Here is an 18,801-nt window from a genome sequence, read left to right as displayed (position 1 = left end):
AGTCTCAGAGTAGCTGGTGTTTTTTCTTAAAGCTTCAGCTCCTGGGATCATGTAAGTAAGTAAGTAAGTTTTTAGCGATCACGGTTGCAGAGAAACTTCAAAGTATAATCTCGAAAAACTCAAAAATCAGAAGGCAAATAAAAAAACCCATATCTCATGATTTTTGAGTTTATCTAATAATTTTGGAGGGCCTGATTTGTGATTTTTGAATCCTGGGGTTGGCACTATTACAACTGGGTCCATTTCACAAAAGTCTCTCTTTCCTTTTCATCTTTTAATCATAGAATCACAGGATTCGAAGGGACTGCAAAGGTTATTTAGTCTAATCCCCTGCCAAGATGCAGGATTTGTTGTGTCTAAACCATCCAAGATAAATGACAATCCTTTTGAAAACCTCCTGTGAAGGAACTTCCACAACATCCCTAGGCAGTCTTCCATTGTCCTACTGTTCTTACAGTTGGGAAGATTTTCCCTGAGATTTAATCTAAATTTGCTATGCTGTAGCTTGAACCCATTGTCTCTTGTCCTGCCCTCTGTGGCATGAAAGAACAACTTTTCTCCATCTTTTTTATGGCAGGCTTTCAAGTATTTGAAGACCCTTTGATCAACTTTGTTGCTCGCCTCTGGATCTTTTCCAGTTTCTCTACATCCTTTCTATACATGTACTGCTCACATCAAAATCTTACAGGTGAGGAGGGAACCTTTGGTTCTGTATCCATGCCAATTCCCCTGCTCTTGAACATTTAACCACTTAATTCCTTGACTAAGTTATAATATTTTCTTTATTTTTAACTGTGAGCCTTTTTCCTTTTCTTATGGGCAGGCAGTATGTCTGACTATGTATTGCTTGCTTGTATATTGATTTCTCTATAGAAAATCAAACCTATATAATTTCTTTGAAATTTCCTCATTCTGCTTCGGGACATAAGACAATACATCATATTTGGAGCTATAATAGGGTTTATAATGTGTATAGTGCTGTTGCTCAAACTACCATAGTGAGGCCAGCTATGTGCCACAGTTTCAAAGGAAAGGGAATATTCTTAAGGCAAACTTGGAGCTATTCAGGAGCTGCCAGATTTATCTACAGAGACACTACATTACCTGTATATTTAGTAAATAATTGCATGTGAAGTAGTGAAGAGCTGTGTTCGGTGGGCACCTGAAACTTATAGATGGTGTTTCTGAGGGTACAAGGAATGCAGGATTTCTCCCAGCACAAGTTGGAAAAGTGCAGTGGTGTGGATTCTTTCACACACCTGAGCGCTGTGGCTATGTGGACCTAAGTTTTAAGTGTAGACCAGGCCTAAGTTCCAAGATGTGAGGACAGAGTCTAATCTGCTTAACACCCTAGGAAATCAATGGGATCATACAGAGTCTAAAGTTAGGGCAGAATATGCCCTATCATGTTTATTCAATTGTGTGGATTCCTGATAATTATTGTAGTTTTCAGGCCAGATTCAAACTGGCTTCAGTGAGATTGTGCTGATAAGTGGAACAAGCAGATTTTGGCCTTTGATGTTACTCAGACAAAACTTAAACAATATCAGTAATATTTTTTCAGACAAAGCAGAAAAAAAATCAGATAATCTCTTTGAGGTATTTCATACTAATCTTGAAAGGCAGGAAATTGACACATTTAATATTGATGGGTATGACATCAGGAAATACAAACTGAAACCTATGAATAATGAACCATGGTAATGTTTCTCATTTTAAAGGCTGATCTGCTTCTGACAAACTGCATAACCTCTTTTGGAGTTAATTTACTCCCACGGAAAAAAGTAGTAAAAAAGATTAACAGGATAATATTTTTCCTGTCGTGTTCTACTAGGGCTTGATCCAAAGATATTGAAGTCAATGGAAAGACGCCCACTGACTTCATCCGGTGCTGGATCAGTCCCTTAATGCAGTTCTTTCTCATGCAACATGTCAGTAATGAAAAGAGAAATGGAATCAGAGCATTCCAGGAAAAGCTACAAGAGATAATTTAACCTGGTCGTTTTATACAATAGCATAACCTGTTAACAACAGATAAAAAAATAAAATAAAAAACAATGGACTGATTCTCCTCTCATACTGTTTTACACTAGTGAAACTCCAGTAATTTACATCAGTGCTAGTGAGAGGAGAATCAGGCCCTACACATACATGTTTTTCCTAGAAATTTGGGAAGTGATTGGTAGCTACTGAAAATTAAAAGAAAGAAAAAAGTACAGAATATGAGCCCAGGGCTGTAACCTTTAGTCATTTAGCAGCTTCTTTGTAAGTAAAGAATTATTAGCTTATAAGAGTAAAGATTGCAGGATTAGACCCTGTGTCTTCTGTGATCTCTCTAAGGGAATAATCAGCTACAATTATTTTAAATTATCAGTGGACTTTACACAACAGAAAAACGTTTTCCTGATGATAAAAATGAGAATGAAGAAAGAAAACGGACCTGGCAGAACTTCATCACAGCTTTAGTTTTGCTACTGAGTTACAGAAAAACATAATATAACATATATAGCCAGATCCTTAGCTAGTGTCAGCTGACTTAGCTCTATTGACTTAAATGGATCTGAGGATCTGGACATGATTATCATCTTTTTACAATCAGTGATTTTTGTACTAAAAAGCCAAGGATATATATAAGTGGGAAATAAGCTACAGTGAAACCCATCACCAAGAGATGAATAAATCCAAACACTTACTTGGTGACTGGGATCTGGCTCATTTACCTCTTCTGAACTGGTTGCCCCTTCATCACTTCTGACTGACTAAAATAACAAAGGAATATAGGACTTCCAAGCAGACTCTTGCTTTGAGCATAGATTTAATATTAACACAGAACTCAAACAAAACAAAGGTTTAATTTAAGAACATGATTCCTACCAGCGTAAATGCAAAACAAAACATCATCACATCTCAAATTATCTGCAAACAGTATTGAAATGGGTGCTCTTCCATGTCTGTATCTTCAAGGTAGATTTTTGCATTGGTATTTCAACTATTGTCTTTTGGAAGGCCATTTTCCTTTTGAGGGCTGTACAATATGAACAGTGTCTCACTGTGTTGATGATTGTGCAGTATGATAAGTGAGATGGATGGTGCTATAATCCCTGCCATCAGAATTAACTAGAGAAATTGTTCCTAGTTTACAGATCTGAGATGACTCCCCCTTATAGGACTATCCTCTTGAGGGGTTGTACTTGTACTTTATTTCTACATATGTGCTTAAAGCTTTGGTTGACAATTAAAAACTGCTGAGGCTTGCAGATAATCACCATTGCTCTACATTTCCTCCCCATCTTACTTATTCTATTTTATACCTTAACTCTCAAAGGAGCGTGTGCATCTAGGCAACAACATTTCTTGACCTCAGCTCTTGGCCAGACCAATCAAAGTAGATCCTGAGGCTGTAGCACAAGCAGCTTGTTCAAAGTAATCCTTGACTCTGAATTACATTTTAAAAGAATGATCCAATGTGCCTTTATTTTTTGTTTATCTATGTCTGTCTGTCTAGCTAGCTAGCTATCCAGCTATCTATCTAGTTTTATGGATGGATTTGATGAAAGGATTCATTACAATTTGGGTTAGGTTTTGGGTTAGAATTAATAATTTAAAAATTACTAAAACAATATACAAATACGTCAAAGTGTCTGAGTGGGTTCTGTTTCAGATAATATAATATGGTATTCTGTTGTTTAGCCATGGAGTATTAAAGCATAAAATAAACCCCAGTATTTCAAAGTTCCTGAGTCTGAATGTCATTTTTCATTGCATAAGTGCAATGAAAACAATGAAAGGATGTGACTTTTGCTCTAAAGATAGACCAAGCGGATTTGTGGTTTTCTGTAGCGTGTAGATTTATCACTTGCAATACAACATTATCAGCTCAATCCTGAGTGCAATCTCTTTGCAAAGTCTGCTTTTGGTGTATGGTTCTTTTCTTTTTTCTCTGACTGTTGAAAGTCAATATTAACTAGGAGTTTGTTCAAAAGCTAAAGACTTTAAAGGTGATTTATTATGTATAACCAAATTTGGGGAAAGCATTATTCTCTTAGGAGCATGTCTTGGCTTGGTTGATCAGTTACCTGGTTATATTCATGATGGTTGCTATCTGTGTGAAAGGTTGAAGAAATGGGGGCGAGGAAGCACTGTGTGGTCTTTTTTATATAACAGGCCTAGTCCATGATGTATGATGCATTTAACTTTGCATTTCTATTTCAGTGACTCTTATTCATATATGTTTAAGATGAATTTTAACAAGTAAGTTTACCACAATAGGAGTGTGATGGGGCACTGGCTTCTAAGGATTATTACAGCACTAGGGAGGCTAGGAAAGAGGCAGCCAATTAGAGAGGGGCTGCGAGGAGCAGCTAGTCAGGGCTCCCTCTGTGGGCACTCTATTCTGAAATAAAAAGTGGCTTTATTCTGGAATAATTATGTTTCTGTAGCAGAGTAATAATTCTTGGAATAAAATCACTTTTTTATTTCAGAATAACGTCCACAGGGGGGAATTATTCTAGAATAGCTATAGCAGAATAGTTTTTCTGGACTAAGTATGCCAGTCAATTTCCCTCATGTAGACACAAACTCAGTCCTAGCTTTTCCATTGACCTGAGCTTTATAGCTCCACTTGTGGTCAGAGAAAGGAGAGAAATTTTATAATGTTCAAAAATTTCCTCCATAATATTTGCAGATATTTATGGCATATAACACATACTTGTTTTGCTCAACTAAGCCTGGATGGGAGGACAGGATTTTGCATCCATGCTTGATTACAGATGTGGGCCTATAGCTCAGGCAAAATAATGGCAATATTTCTTTGTTTAATATTGTTATCGGAGGGTGGACTGGGTCAATACTTGGTGGTGTGTCTTACCAGCACTTCTCTGGTGGCTCCAGAATGTGGTATTGTGTTTATTCTACATAACAAGATTTTAAGATCGTCTCTCTGAAGCTTAAAATGTATGAGTCTGTGTGGAGTGATGGAAGCAGCTACAGCATGGCTGAGAGCTCTTTTTGTTCAGAATATCATCACTGGGTTTCGTGGTCTGTTCCTATTCAGTGTTTAAGTTCTCAGACATTTATACTTCTCAAGCTACACCCATGTGGTGTACAGCTCTGATGTACAACTATGCCATGCCAAGAGTCCAAGACCATTGTGATATCAGAGGTAACTCAACCAAATATCACCCTTTCTCTACAGCTAGAACAATAGAACAATTTCATTGGTTGTACGAGGGAGACAGCACAGATGGGGGCCCAATGGCCACGCACACAAACGAACATAAATCTACCAGCACAACCGCTCCTGAACACAAATCAACACAACTAGTCATACAGCAACACAATAACCCCAAACACATATAGCCCCTCATGGCTGCACACACCTCTCATCCACTACCTGCACAAATCCACATTACTCTTCCAGCACAACACAACACCACAATCAGCACACACAATCCCAAACATCACTCTGAAGCCTAGAATGTCTGTTGAGTGAATGTGAAGCAAAGGGAACAGCAAGAAGCATGGCTGAGAGCTCTTTTATTCAGAATATCACCAGGTTCAATCATCACTGCAGTCTCTTACTGTCCAGTTTTAAGTTGCCAGCCATTTTCAGCTGTTTTTTACATATGACATTATGAATCACCCGGTGTGACAGTACTGTGTTAAAAAAACAAACCTATTTCTAGCCTTTACAATTGGAAGTAATTCCTTCCAAAAGAGAATGGATGCAGTGCTGCCTTACCGAGTCTGTAAATGGCTCGAAAAAATAGCTTTGTGAACTGTGAGCTGCCTCTTGCAGAATAAGTGCTGTTAAATCTGAAATCTAATGATTAAATTCTAAACGTCAAGAATATTAGCTGTACCGATGCTAATAATTTTAGCAGAAAAGCCCAACTACTATGGACTTGTGAGTGAGGATTATGGTCTTGGCACAGTTTGTGTAGAGTAGCACCACTTTTTCCCTGACTTTGTCCCCTGCCTGTTGTTCGGACTCTCCTCATGCCAGGTGAAGTAAGGGAGAATGGATTCCTTGGGACTGGAATCATATGATTGCAGGGGAACCTGTCTCAGTCAAAGCAGAACAGCAGGTGGCACAGAGCTGTTTGTTGTTCTGCCTGTTCTCTCTTGTATTAAAGAATAATCAAGAACTCAGGAATAGAAGAAAGACAAGACTTCATCCAGAGAAGGAATCTGACAGGAAGAGTCTAGTCTAGTAGGAAGAGGAACAGCCCACCCAGGGAGTCCAAAACGTTTTCTTCTACTCAGGCGTTGGTTAGCCCTGATCATCCTCTACCCTCCACTGAGGGGATGTAAGAATATTTCCACTGTCTAATATGCTGTGGACCATAGATGACAGAACATGTGGTCCAGAGCATTTCTCAATGGGCACACACAATAATGGCTTGTTTCATTTCCTCTGTGGAGGTGGTGACTTTTAATCTATGAATTATGAAAAAAATACCTTCCTTCACAGGTAACCAAAGATGATCTACATAAATCTGCATCAAATAGCCCAAGGCTCTAACTTATCTCTTGTGCCTCTTCTGCAACAGCCAATATAGTAGAAGCAACACTAAAACTGCTGTAGCTTCATATCATCTCAAAACTAGATTTTTGCCTCCTATGAAAAAAGGACAAATTTTACCGTTTGTGCATATAACTGGTTCACTTTGAATAATCTTTGGATGGCCATTGGTTCTTGTCCTGTCAAAGAGCTCCAGGCTCAAGACCCTCCATCCCCGGTGAAAACTCCACCAGGAAGATAGTGACTGCTACCTCCACTCTGATGAGGAGGCCCACACTGCCCAAAAGCAGATTAGAGAAACCGGAAAGAGGTCATGCTCAGGGAGGCACGGCAGGTACTGATTCACCATATCCTTGAAGTAGCTTCTCCCAACAGGTTTCCTATAATCCTGGAAGTCTACAGTGACAATACTTACTGCTAGGGTGACCAGATAGTGAATGTGAAAAATTGGGGGGTAATAGGCGCCTATATAAGAAAAAGCCCTGAATATCGGGACTGTCCCTATAAAATCAGGACATCTGGTCGCCCCACTTACTGCCTGCCCTCCCTTGCTGAGATTCCTTCCCTGGGTGCAGGGAGATTTATCTGGCACTTGGTTGAATCCAGGATCTTTGATTTCTCTTTCAAAATTAATAATTCTCTGCAACCTGCTCCCTTTTAATGGAGGAAGAGGAGCTGGTAAATCTCTCCTCCACACGGAACATACTTTACCAACAGAAGAAGGTATTAGAATCTCTGTAAAGACCTATTATGGAATAACCCATCATAGATAACCCATGGTTAGTCTGTATATATCTAAGCCTGTATAGGGGCCCCCATCACCATCATATCTGAACATCTTATGAACAAACCTTGCAGCACCCCACCAGATGGAGATAATATTTCCCTATTTTACAGATAGAGAACCAAGGCACAGAGAGATTGACTCATCTAAGTTCACATAAGAAATCGGTGGCAGAGCAGAAATGAACCTAGATATTCTGAATCCTAATCCAGAGCCTTAAATACAAGACCATCCTTCTCTTAAGCCTCAAGATTGATTCTTTTGTTATTTTGTCTCATATAATTTTGGATGTTCTCATTGTTCATATAAACATATGATCTGGTTTTGAATCATGCTAAACTCTTGGCCCTGATAATATCTTGTAGCAGAGAGTTCTACTGGTTAATTATTCATTGTGTGTGTGTGTGTGTGTGTATACACACACACACATACATATATATACATAGCAGTCTTTCCTTTGAATAATTCTTAATTTTACTGCCTTTCATTTTCATTGCATGTCCCCTTGCTCGCCTACCTCTGGAAATAAAGGTGAAGGATCCCTTTACTTTCCTGACTCAGCAGATTAACCTGAAGGTGTCAAATGAAGCACAGCGTAGATGACATCTCTTATATCTGTAGCAATTGGGAAAGTGAGAACCTTTTGGATCCTCTTCCATAAGCAAACGGAAAAAAAAACCCAGATAATTAAAAATTGAGAGTTACTTCTTCAGCAACGTCAATAATTGTAATGGTTCATCTATTGCCTAAAGGCTTATAACAACAACTAAGCTAGAGCGTAAACCACCACCCAAACTTGTGGTTTGTCCATGAGGCCCTGCAAAATTCCATCCCAGATACAAACTCCCTTTGCAATAATCATTTAGGTATCCGAGGCCTTGACTAAATGTTTGTTAAGATACTATCTTAAGGATTTATAGCCTGCTCCACCCTTGATGAGGGAACATGGGTGTTTCCTAAGGAAAGGTCAGATAAATGGCTGGCCTGTGTCAAGTGTGTGGCACATCTTGTACAGCAGAAGGTATTTCTTTTAATCGTTTTTCACAGCTCTAGTAGCCTCCTTGCCGCAGTGTTACATGTTAAGACTCTTTAGGTGTCGGATCAGGAAGCACATTTTGGGTTTTCTCCTATTTGTAAGAGGGAGTTCTGTAAAAGAGATCTAAACATTTTAAGTAATTGCTTTAGCTATGGAGCTGTAGATAGCAGGTACTAAAGATTAAACTCATCATCCCTCACAAGTTGGAGGCATATAGGCAGTGGTGAAAATCTGAAAGCACTCTGGGCCAGATTGTTCAGTCAGACACCTGATAGTGTCCCTCCTCTGGAGACACAGAGATGAAATTGAGCAATCTTTGAGTAGAAATAACAGCGACTAGCACAGGTCCCCGTAGTAGCCAGCTGTTCTGTGCAAAGAGATTTCCCAACACACACATCTGTGCAGTAGCAAGCACAACTGCAGCACAGGGACTTCTCCCTCCATGTGCCCTTGGAGTGCAGCACCATGCCAGGGGAGCAGGATGAGGTGGAGAGACATGAAACTATAATTACACAGCTCTAGACAACAGCGAGGGAATCCGAAACACTTCATGCATATTTCGACATGTGATCATTAGTTGAAATAAATGTATGAAAGTTTGTTATTCATCATTTCTGTTTTTAAAAACTTTCAGTCATCCAGTTAGGGAGCAGAAATAACACCATGCAATGTAGGTGACCAATCACACATCAAATAGTATGCCCACTCAATATCTAGTGTTTTAGGCAACCACATGACCAGTATCCAATAATCTGAAAATCAAACTATTTGGCACATAATATAGTCAAAGAAAACCAGGAGCTGTTTGGGAATGATTGGATACACCAAAATGGGCTAAATCAATAATAAACTGTTCAAAATGCTGTGAATCCAATTACGCAATTAGCACAATTCTGTTTCCAGCATTGAGGGGAAATTTCTCTTCTTGATAGTTCCTTGTTTTTATTCCTTAACAACGAGGATGAAATATCAGCTTCCTCTTTTAAAGAAGCAGAAAACAGAGGAGGCTGAGCCAAGACCAACTTCCTGCTTTGATTAGAGCAGTGTTACATCTAGTACTTTTTAACTGAGCCTTTTTTGTTTTGCCATGGTGACTAAGATGGGTGTGGAACAGAGCATCCTATGTAACCCCTGCAATAAGTGATGTTCCCGAATTGCTGATCGCTTGTACTGTTAACCATCAAACCTATTACGCCTCATCCAGGATACCACAGATTATGCTTTCATTGCACTCCCTGACTGCCAACCAAACTCTGTACCCTCTGATAATCTGTACGTTATGCCTGGATGTCCAGGAACTCTTCCGTTTAAACTCTGTACCTGACCATTTTTTTAAACATTATCTTTAATGCAAATTTTTAACCAGTGCTATTTTATTTGTTTTGGTAGGGTGACATGATTTGAAGTCATGGTTGCCTCAGAATTGAAGCTTAATGCACATGGCTGCTGACTCATAGGGCTGCTTTTCTAACAAGTTAAGCATGCCTTTATACAGAAACTTGCATGATTGATTGAGTGACAAATATGTGCAAATACTAAACATTCATATGCAAACAAAGATTTGGGGCTGTGGCTGGGATTTTCAAAAAAACCCAAGAATGAGTTAAGTGCCCAGTTCCTTTTGAAATTAAATGGAGGCTGTTTGGTGTGTAACTCCTTTAGATCCTTTAGAATATCCTAAGGTAAATCCTCAATTGTGACCAAGATATGCTTAGCCCAACTATGGGGGAGGCAGAGGTGGCTGTTAGGAGGAAAAGGATGCTGGGCAGGTGGTGGACTGACACCTCCTCCTAATTGTATGTTCTGGATGCCTTCCATTCAGTGTAAATGCGAGAGCAATTAAATCTTTCTTTGTTCAGTAATAGTGGAAACAGGGATATTGATTTGGATTGCAGCACTGAGTGTGCCTGTGTGGATCAGAAAAGAGCAGAAAGCTAGCACAAAAGCCAGGAGACAGCCAAAGAAGCATTTTTAGGATGGCCTTAGGAAGAAGCTGAGAGAGAGAGAGAGAGCTTTTGGGCAGAGTGCTCACTGGAAAGAGGCTTGGAAGTGTGAGTCTGCTGTGTTCAGGCAAACAGGACTTTGTTTACATTCTTTGTACATAAACAAGAAATGCACTCAAGAAATACCTGACTCCATCATCAATAAATCCTCCTACTGGAAACAACCTGTAGAGCCCCAAGTATTGACTAACCACTCAGGCCAAAAGGGTCAACAGTATGAAAACATGCTCTCTTTACTGTCCCTCATCTTCCCTCCCCCCGTTTGTTTGTTTCAGCCATTTGTTTCATAATGTCACATAACCAAAATGGCCACTTCTTTGGGGTGAGGGCTGTTTTTTATTGCATGGCTGCACTGCACCTGGAATGATGGAGCCTGATTCTGTATTGGTACCCTTAGGTGCTACTATAAACAATTCTCTCCAATCTTCAGATCTACTCTAACTTATATGTGGCTGCCCATGGCCCCAAGCAAAAGCTGGGGATCTCAGAGGTATAAGGATGTCCAAACCATTTTCTTTCTTCCAGAAATCCCTACTGCATAGAAGTCTAGGAGGTTGTGCAGAGTTGCTCTGTCAGCACTATACCCCCTGGGTGTCCCTTATAAAACCTCAGAGAATTGGTTAAATCAGCTTTCTAGCTGCTTTGAGCAACTGGAGCAGACACAATTATCCACCTATGTGCTGAAAAATATTTTGTGAATTCACTTATAGCAATGGTATTTTCAAATTAGATGTTCAGTGGTACACACAAATGTACACCTAGCTTGTTTGAAAATTGTAGGCTGCTCCACATAATGACTCAGATTACAAAAACTGCATCCACCTAATTTTTGCATACAGTTACCACAATTGTGCATGCACATATTTGAAAACATGCCATTCTGGGCTATTATAAGGTGTCAGATAAAAGCTAAGTTCTATACATTTTAAAACCTAGGCAGCTATGACTCCATATCAGGTAACTACCTAACCAATAAAACAGCATTTGAGCCTCCTTGACAAAACAAATAAAATGCTATTGAAAGTCACAGACCTGATTATTGTTTTAATCAGAGCACTGGGTTAGTTCTGTATTAGGACTGTTTTTCTTTTCTGCTTCTTTGGGGTCATTTGAGGAAATGAACTCAATTTCAGTAAATGAGTGTGCAATTGCCTGTTAGATTACTACATTGTCACTTGCATATGCATTCACCATGATAACGGTTGATGTCCATGGAAATAAAACAACACAGGTCACTTATTACCTTGACCACTTTTCTGGGGTGTTGTTTCCCTTTTAACCTTACTTTGTCAGCAGTTGAGGGTTATATTTTGATTTTGTCTTTTTTGATTGTAAGATCTTTGAAATAAGGGCTGTGTCTACATAGCTAACTCCACTTAGGCTGACATGGGGGATTGAACCGGATCCCTTCAGTACACTAAGCATAACCCTCAATCCCTTGACCTAAAGCCCACTGAAATTAGTTGGAGGACTCACTTTGACTTCAATGGGCTTTGGATCAGGATGGCTCTCTGCTAACTAGGAGCTGTTTGCTGTAGCAGGCACATAAACATATGTGGAGCAGCCACTAGAGGGAGATGTGTAACACAAAATAAACTGTGGGTGACATTTCTACAGCACCTAGCACATTTTGGGCTCTACAGAAATATAAATAATGATATTTTATGTGCAGTAACAGTAATTTCATATGCAAAGTAGGCACACAAATGTTTTCATAGCAATTACAAGAGCAACTACATGCACCTGATCAGTTATGAAGATTGTCTCCATTATTTAGATTGGTAGCTTTCACTGATGTATGCAAAGAGAATTGTAAACTCATGATGACAATTGCTTAAAAAGTTACCACCCACAAGTTTTGAACAAGTCACCCTCAGATGCTTTTGGTCAAAGACCCGGCTTACCAGTTTAAAAAACTTCCTCAGGTTTGTTTTGGGTTTTTTATTTTCGTCTCTTCTAGGTTTCACTTCTGCAGCTTCTGGGCTTTTAGTTTCATCTTTATCAGGAGCCACTGCTTCTAATGATGCTTCCACTTTCTCACTGTTTACAACTTCTGTGTCTTCTGGTGCAGTCTAGGGTTATTTTTGCCAAATATTAAGAAGGCAGAAAAAACATTCCTCTATCAACCTCTTTAAATCAGTAAGATTTTTTTTTAATGATGTTAGAATTAACCATGATGCCCTGAGTTAGAAATGCAGTAATTCTATACAGAAAGAAGGAACATCATGTAAAATTATTCTATCAATTGCATTACATCTTTTAGGGCCCCCAAACAGGAAAGGACATAAACATGTACTTAAGTCCTTCACTATTAAGGAAAACGCTTAAATCAGTGGGATTGAAGCACAATCTTTTTTAGATATGTGTTTGAGTACTCTCCTGAATAAAAGTGCTTTTTTGAACTGGGGCCTTAGTCCCCATGTACCATCATTCACCTTTACTCAAAATGTAGTCAACAAAAACATGTGAACAGTTACAGTGGTATAAATTGGGAGTTATTTCATTGAAGTCATTTATGCCTGTATGAAATGGGCGTGAGGGAGAGGAGGATCAGGCCCAGGGGATTGTAAACAGAAAAGGGAATAAGATTAAATAACTTGTTAAAACAAGAGTGAATCTGATTCTTCACTTGGTTTCACTTTGATTAGTCACTTACACCTGTGCAAAGGAAACGTGGGATGGATGAAAGATATCAGACTCAGAATTCTCAACTTTGTCATATTAGCAGTGCTGTTTCCGCCCCACCCCCACTTTGCACAAATGTAAATAAGTACAAGAGATGCAAGGTAAAGGACAATCACATCCATTGTCTTATGAAGGTCCTGATCCTATGGGGTCCAGAACATCTCCTGAGTGTCCTCAACTTCCACTGGAATTCATGGAAGTTAACACATGCTCAGCAGTTGTACAATGTGCTCTGCATTTAGCAGGCATGTGGTCCAAATGAGCGCTAAAAAATTAATGAAAAATTGTGTCTATTATTCACTTGAACGCCTCGCTTAATGTGTTCAAGTGAACAATGCAAACTGCACAATACGGAGAACACAACCAGGAGGTTCACAGGTCCCTCATTGATATATGGATGCTTCAGATCCCAGCTGGGCATCGGGCTAAACATGCATTTCCTTGGCTGACTGTTCTCTCTTTTATAACTGCCCAGGTAGACAATAAAAAGACCTTTTCCTGTGCACTAATGAAATGTTAATTAATTAGGAACACAGTCACCACATAGAGAAGCATCTTCCTTTTATCTTAGAGACCTAGCTTTTCTTATGGAAATAACCCAAATAATTTGACCTGAACCCAGCCTTTTTTTTTTTTTTTTTTAAAGCATTTTACAGCCAAATGCAGAATGATGCATAACATCATAAAGGCATCTTACATTGCATTCAGCACCTGAAATACTGAATTAAAATGCAAGTAGTTAAATTATACATTGAAATTTAGAAATGACCTGCTGTTTACATTGTCAACAGCTTGAATATAACTTAAAACTATTGTACAAACCAAGTGCTGTAAATGTGTCACATCAATTTATAGACATGCATGCAATATTTATGTACACTGTATAGAGTTACTTTTAATGTGTGTGCATATGTGATTATCTTTTCTTGGCTTACACACTGGGGATTGAATTGGGGCCTTAAAAAGCATGAACTGCTACAGTTTGAACTAAAGAACCACAGCTCTATTGTGATAGCTGTAACACCTGCTATCCTCTCTCTGTCCTGGGCACAGAGGGGAACTGTAACATGCATACACACGCGTATACATATAAACCACATCATTTGAATGTTTGAAAATGGGGTTGGTGAAGTGCATGAATAATCTGCAGTGAATAATCCGGATTGTCTGCATGAAATTCATCTCAGCCACATAAAGAGTAAGAAATTCAACCTTTGGTGGGTGAAATGCATGGAGACTGGTGGGAGGAGGGGTAGAGGGGAAGATATGCTTCTCCCCCACCTACCCCAAAGAATCTACAGCACAGCCCTCCTTCCCCATGAATGTTTCTCCAGCTGATAACTGGCAAGTGGCTGTAGGCTCTCTGCACTGCGCATGTGAAGGGACCACAGGATCTCTAGAATTGTTCATCCCCACTACCAAACACCACCCTTTCCTACTATTTGTTTTGATTCTTTGGACCTACTAAGGACTCAACTGCAGCTTGGCCCCCGAGTGCATAGTCATGCTGCCCCAGGACCAGGGATAGTCACAGTCTGGTTACTGGCTCTCCCCATGCTCCAGGAGAAATAGGGCTGCCTCAAATTACCTATCAGCAGATAACTTCCCTGGCCACCCCAGCCCACTGCTCTGGAAAGCACACTCAAGGGGCAGAACACAAGGCTCTTTGAATCCTGCCCTTGCCCACCCATTCTCCGGCAACCTGCCTGGAAGTTGGGGGTAGCGGCCCTGTGGAAGTTGTCTTTCCCCACCCCATGCTGCCACTAGTAATGTGTGTATCGACCTTCTTGCTCCCCTGCTCAGGCACAAAGCTATGCTCACAACTGTGCCCTAAGTATCTAAGGATCCAGTTCTGCCATCCTGATTCACATTGCATTGGACCTTACCACATACGTAATCCCATTGATTGCAATGACACCGCTAACAGTACTCTTCACTGTAAGTGCGGCAGGATCAGACCATATAGTAGTACAGAGAAATTGGGCGGAGATTTCCTAGCATGCATTGAAACAGATTGTGAGGTATTACTACAGTGGCTCTCAACCTTTCCAGATGACTGTACCCCTTTCAGGAGTCTGATTTGTCTTGCCTACCCCCAAGTTTCATCTCACTTAAAAACTACTTGCTTACAAAATCAGACATGAAAATACCAAAGTGTCACAGCACACTATTACTGAAAAACTGTTTACTTTTTCATTTTTACCATATAATCATAAAATAAATCAATTGGAATATAAATATTGTACTTACATTTCAGAGTATAGTATATAGAGCAGTATAAACCAGTAATGGTTTGTATGAAATTTTAGTTTGTACTGATTTTGCTAGTGCTTTTTATATAGCCTCTTCTAAAACTAGGCAGATATTTAGATGAGTTGATGTATCCCCTGGAAGACCTCTGTGTACTCCCAGAGCACATATACCCCTGGGTGAGAACCACTGTATTACTAAACACAGGTTTGTCAGGTCTATTCTTTTCCTGTTTTTTTTTTTCCCTTTTCATTGGGATGAATAGTATTTTGATAGGAATCAAAGTGAGATGTTCAGAATTGTATCATTTTCCAGTGTTAAATTTATGGTACTTACTGCATGCACCTAAAATATGTTTAAAAATTACTATGAACAGAAATTAAATTTATGAAAGCTCATGAAACAGTTAATCTATTGTAATTTTAATCTGTATTTCTATTTGATCTGCTTTATGAATACCCATAATCAATTTACCATTTCATTGCTTGAAGGAAATGGTTCATTGCACGAGCTGGAAGAGCGGCTCAAGAAGGCAGCGACTTAGCTTTTAGGAGCTCATCTTTCAAAGATAGCATTTGGGATTGTATTACTGCTACTGCTGTTACAGCTGCAGCCCAAATGAGTTTCTCTTGAGCTCTTTCTATGCAGGGGGTTTAGTTTTTCTAGTGATAACAATTGCACCCTGGGAGGAAATGCCAAGTATTGGAAGGAAGAAAGAAAGAAGTTCTGTCTGTTAGAAAGTATTAAGAGATAATCAGCCATTCAGAGGGATTAATTTGTTGAATATTCCATGCCTAACAACACTGTGCTTATGGAAGTGAGGTACTTTTGTTCATTGGTCACTAAACTATACAATTTAAGAGTAGGAAATTGAATCTGAAAGCTTTAGGAAAATTAAATAAAACTTCCAATTTAAAAATAATATCAAACCTACTTTATAAATGCAATGACAGGGCCAGCTTTATTTAAAAGTAGGCATGCACCAAATGCACATCATTTCAATGATGACAACTACATATGAAATCACCCATTTTACCTGGGCAGTGTTGCTAATACTCATTTTAATTAGGCATCCCACAATGTTCCTGAAGAAATTATACGGTGCCTTGTTTGCAATTCTGAGCCTGCTATTAGGAATTACATTTTTATAATAATTCAGTATTAATTATCACCAGAATCCTGTACAATTGCATATGGGTGTGTACATATACTAGAACTCGCTTTACAGTTTTTAAAGTCTTTCCAATATTACCATTAACTTGGCCTGGAATATTTCCTTTGAGATGAAACTTTGTGTCTAGTTATCACCTCTGGGTTTCTTTATACTTACAAATTTACATCAAATCTAATAGTTTTTAAGTGCTAGACATTTGCTGGCTTTGGAACTCAGGTCAGATCTGTGAATTGTTTTACAAATGTAGATGTTACCCTGTTCATACTTCTGCATTACATACATGTTTATTTACTATTCTGTCAGAACATTGTGTGCACTTTGTAGGTTGTACATTTGTGTGCCTAATTTGCACAATCCTCTACTACAATTCTCAGAGCTTTTGTGCTAACTGACCATCCTGGGTGAAATTCTGTCCCTCCTGAAATCAATGAGTGTTCCCCTGCCTTCAACAGGGCCAGGATTACACCCCCTGCAATTAACCAGTCACTGATAGATGAAATACCTATAGCCATTTTGAGTGCTATTACTAGATGTGTATGTACAAATTAGATGCACAATTGTATGTGCTTTTGTCATATACCTATTTTCTAAAACCCCTCAGCCTACCTTACTAATCACACACACAAACGCACAGTCTCAGAACACATGTATGCTACAGAAACCCATATTGGCATAGCTATGCTGGATGCAGAAGAGGTTTTTCTGTTGGTGTAGGAACACCACCTCTTTGAATGATATGAGCTATTGGCTCATTGGCTATTATGGGTACATTGCACTTGGTATTAATATGAATATGAGTGTTGGGAAGTTGTGCTAAATTGTATTATACTTAAACTTACTCACTTATGCTTAGGTGTATATATATCCCTCAATACCTTGTAACAGTACAATTCAGCATTTGACATAGGCAGCTAGGAAACCTATCAAAGTCAAGATACATGAATATTCTGTCATGGTACAGGTTTGGGAGGTGCCTCAATGCCCATCGGCACCTGGGATATACTGTTCAAAACAAGAGATAATAAAAGGGACAGAACTGCTATGGACTGGTGGGTTAGAACTCAGTGACGTATGGAAAGCTGTAATTTGTAAACAGATCTGGTATAAATAGAGGTAGTTTTGGAGGTGCGCTTTGGGAGCAAACCTTCTGTGTAGGTGAGCTGAACACACTGCAGTAAACTGGAAGGATAGGTGATGTACTAACTCTTTCTTTCCTGTACTGTACCGCTTTGTCCTTAGACAATACATTGGCTGTTCGGTTATTTTGTCTCTGTAATATTTTTAATATCAAATTGCAATGGTCAAGCAATTGGTTAAACTTTGAGCTACACAGTTGACATAGCTATGCTGGCAAAACCTCCGGTGTACATGCAACTATGCCAACAGAAGAATGTTTTTGTCAGCTTGGCTAACGTTGTTTGGATAGAGGTGGTGTGGCTATGCCTGCAGAAGAACTTCTGATGGCTTACGTTGTGTCTCCACTAGGGGGCTATGCCAGCATAGCTATTCCAGTCAATGCTGTGGAGCTCTTCAACTGTCAGTAAAATAGGCAAAATGTTCAAAACCGATATATTTTTAGACTCTGGAACATTGTGAAGGGTCCTAATGGGTTTATGAGGCTATTTGTGAAACCACAAGTAGCATAGTAATGGCTAGCTACACTTTTCAGTGTATTTATAAAACTACAATTGAAAATGCTGGAGTGATCATGGTTTCCTAAAGAGAGATGATCTCTAATTAGGCTGTCTTGCTAATGGATGTTCTTACATAGTGCTGAGTACATTAGAAATCAGTTTGTGAAGAAGCTTGGCTTTGCGCACAGTCAGAGCCAGATATGCAAGCCTGGCATTATGAAGGGAAACTTTTAGAGGTGCCACAAAATCTCTGTAATGTAAGAGAGGCCAAGTTGTCTTACATTTTGCAGATTCCTGGAGGCTGACAGCACATTACAGATAGGATATAAAGTGATCTAGTCTCTTTTCAGTGTATGAACATAATTCCTCTTAATTTCAGAGAGGGCTGTGAACAGTCTCCCAAAGGGAAAATAACATTCTAAATGACGAAGTTTTTGTGCCATACTTTTAACTCCCTGCTTCTCATGGAAGGCCAGAAGAAATGTTCCCATTTACCATTCCAAAGATCTTGAGAGATGCTCTTGACAGCAGCTGACATTTAATGGGAAGAGCCTAACAAAGATGAATGGTCAAACTTTGAATGATTTTACATGAACTTAAATTCTCCTGTAGGGTGTTGGCCAGTCTTCTGCTTTACTCAACACAGCAATAATAAAAATAAAAAATGGCACTATGTTCTGTGATTAGTTTTATAAGGAGGAATCTACAATTT

At 39.2% G+C, this 18,801-nt stretch overlaps 1 protein-coding gene across 6 annotated transcripts in view; it reads right to left on the bottom strand.

Moving 5' to 3' along the window:
- BCAS1 (brain enriched myelin associated protein 1) overlaps positions 1–18,801 on the bottom strand; it is a 70,435-nt gene that overhangs the window by 8,202 nt on the left and 43,432 nt on the right. For 2 of the 6 annotated variants that reach the window (XM_067554206.1, XM_067554209.1), the window contains 2 exons: positions 12,251–12,418; positions 2,694–2,759 (listed from right to left, as the gene is read on the bottom strand). The exons of 1 other annotated variant lie outside the window; for it this stretch is intronic. In XM_067554206.1, coding sequence (XP_067410307.1) covers positions 2,694–2,759; positions 12,251–12,418 — 234 coding nt within the window. The remainder of the gene's footprint in view (positions 1–2,693; positions 2,760–12,250; positions 12,419–18,801) is intronic. 3 more of the 6 variants (XM_067554207.1, XM_067554211.1, XM_067554208.1) reach the window with 2 other exon arrangements.

The sequence above is a fragment of the Emydura macquarii genome, unplaced genomic scaffold, assembly GCF_026122565.2.
Source record: "Emydura macquarii macquarii isolate MOO-44397 ecotype Brisbane River unplaced genomic scaffold, CSIRO-AGI_Emac_v2 contig_1483, whole genome shotgun sequence".
Lineage (NCBI taxonomy): Eukaryota > Metazoa > Chordata > Testudines > Chelidae > Emydura > Emydura macquarii.
This window is presented reverse-complemented; position numbering and strand designations above follow the sequence as displayed.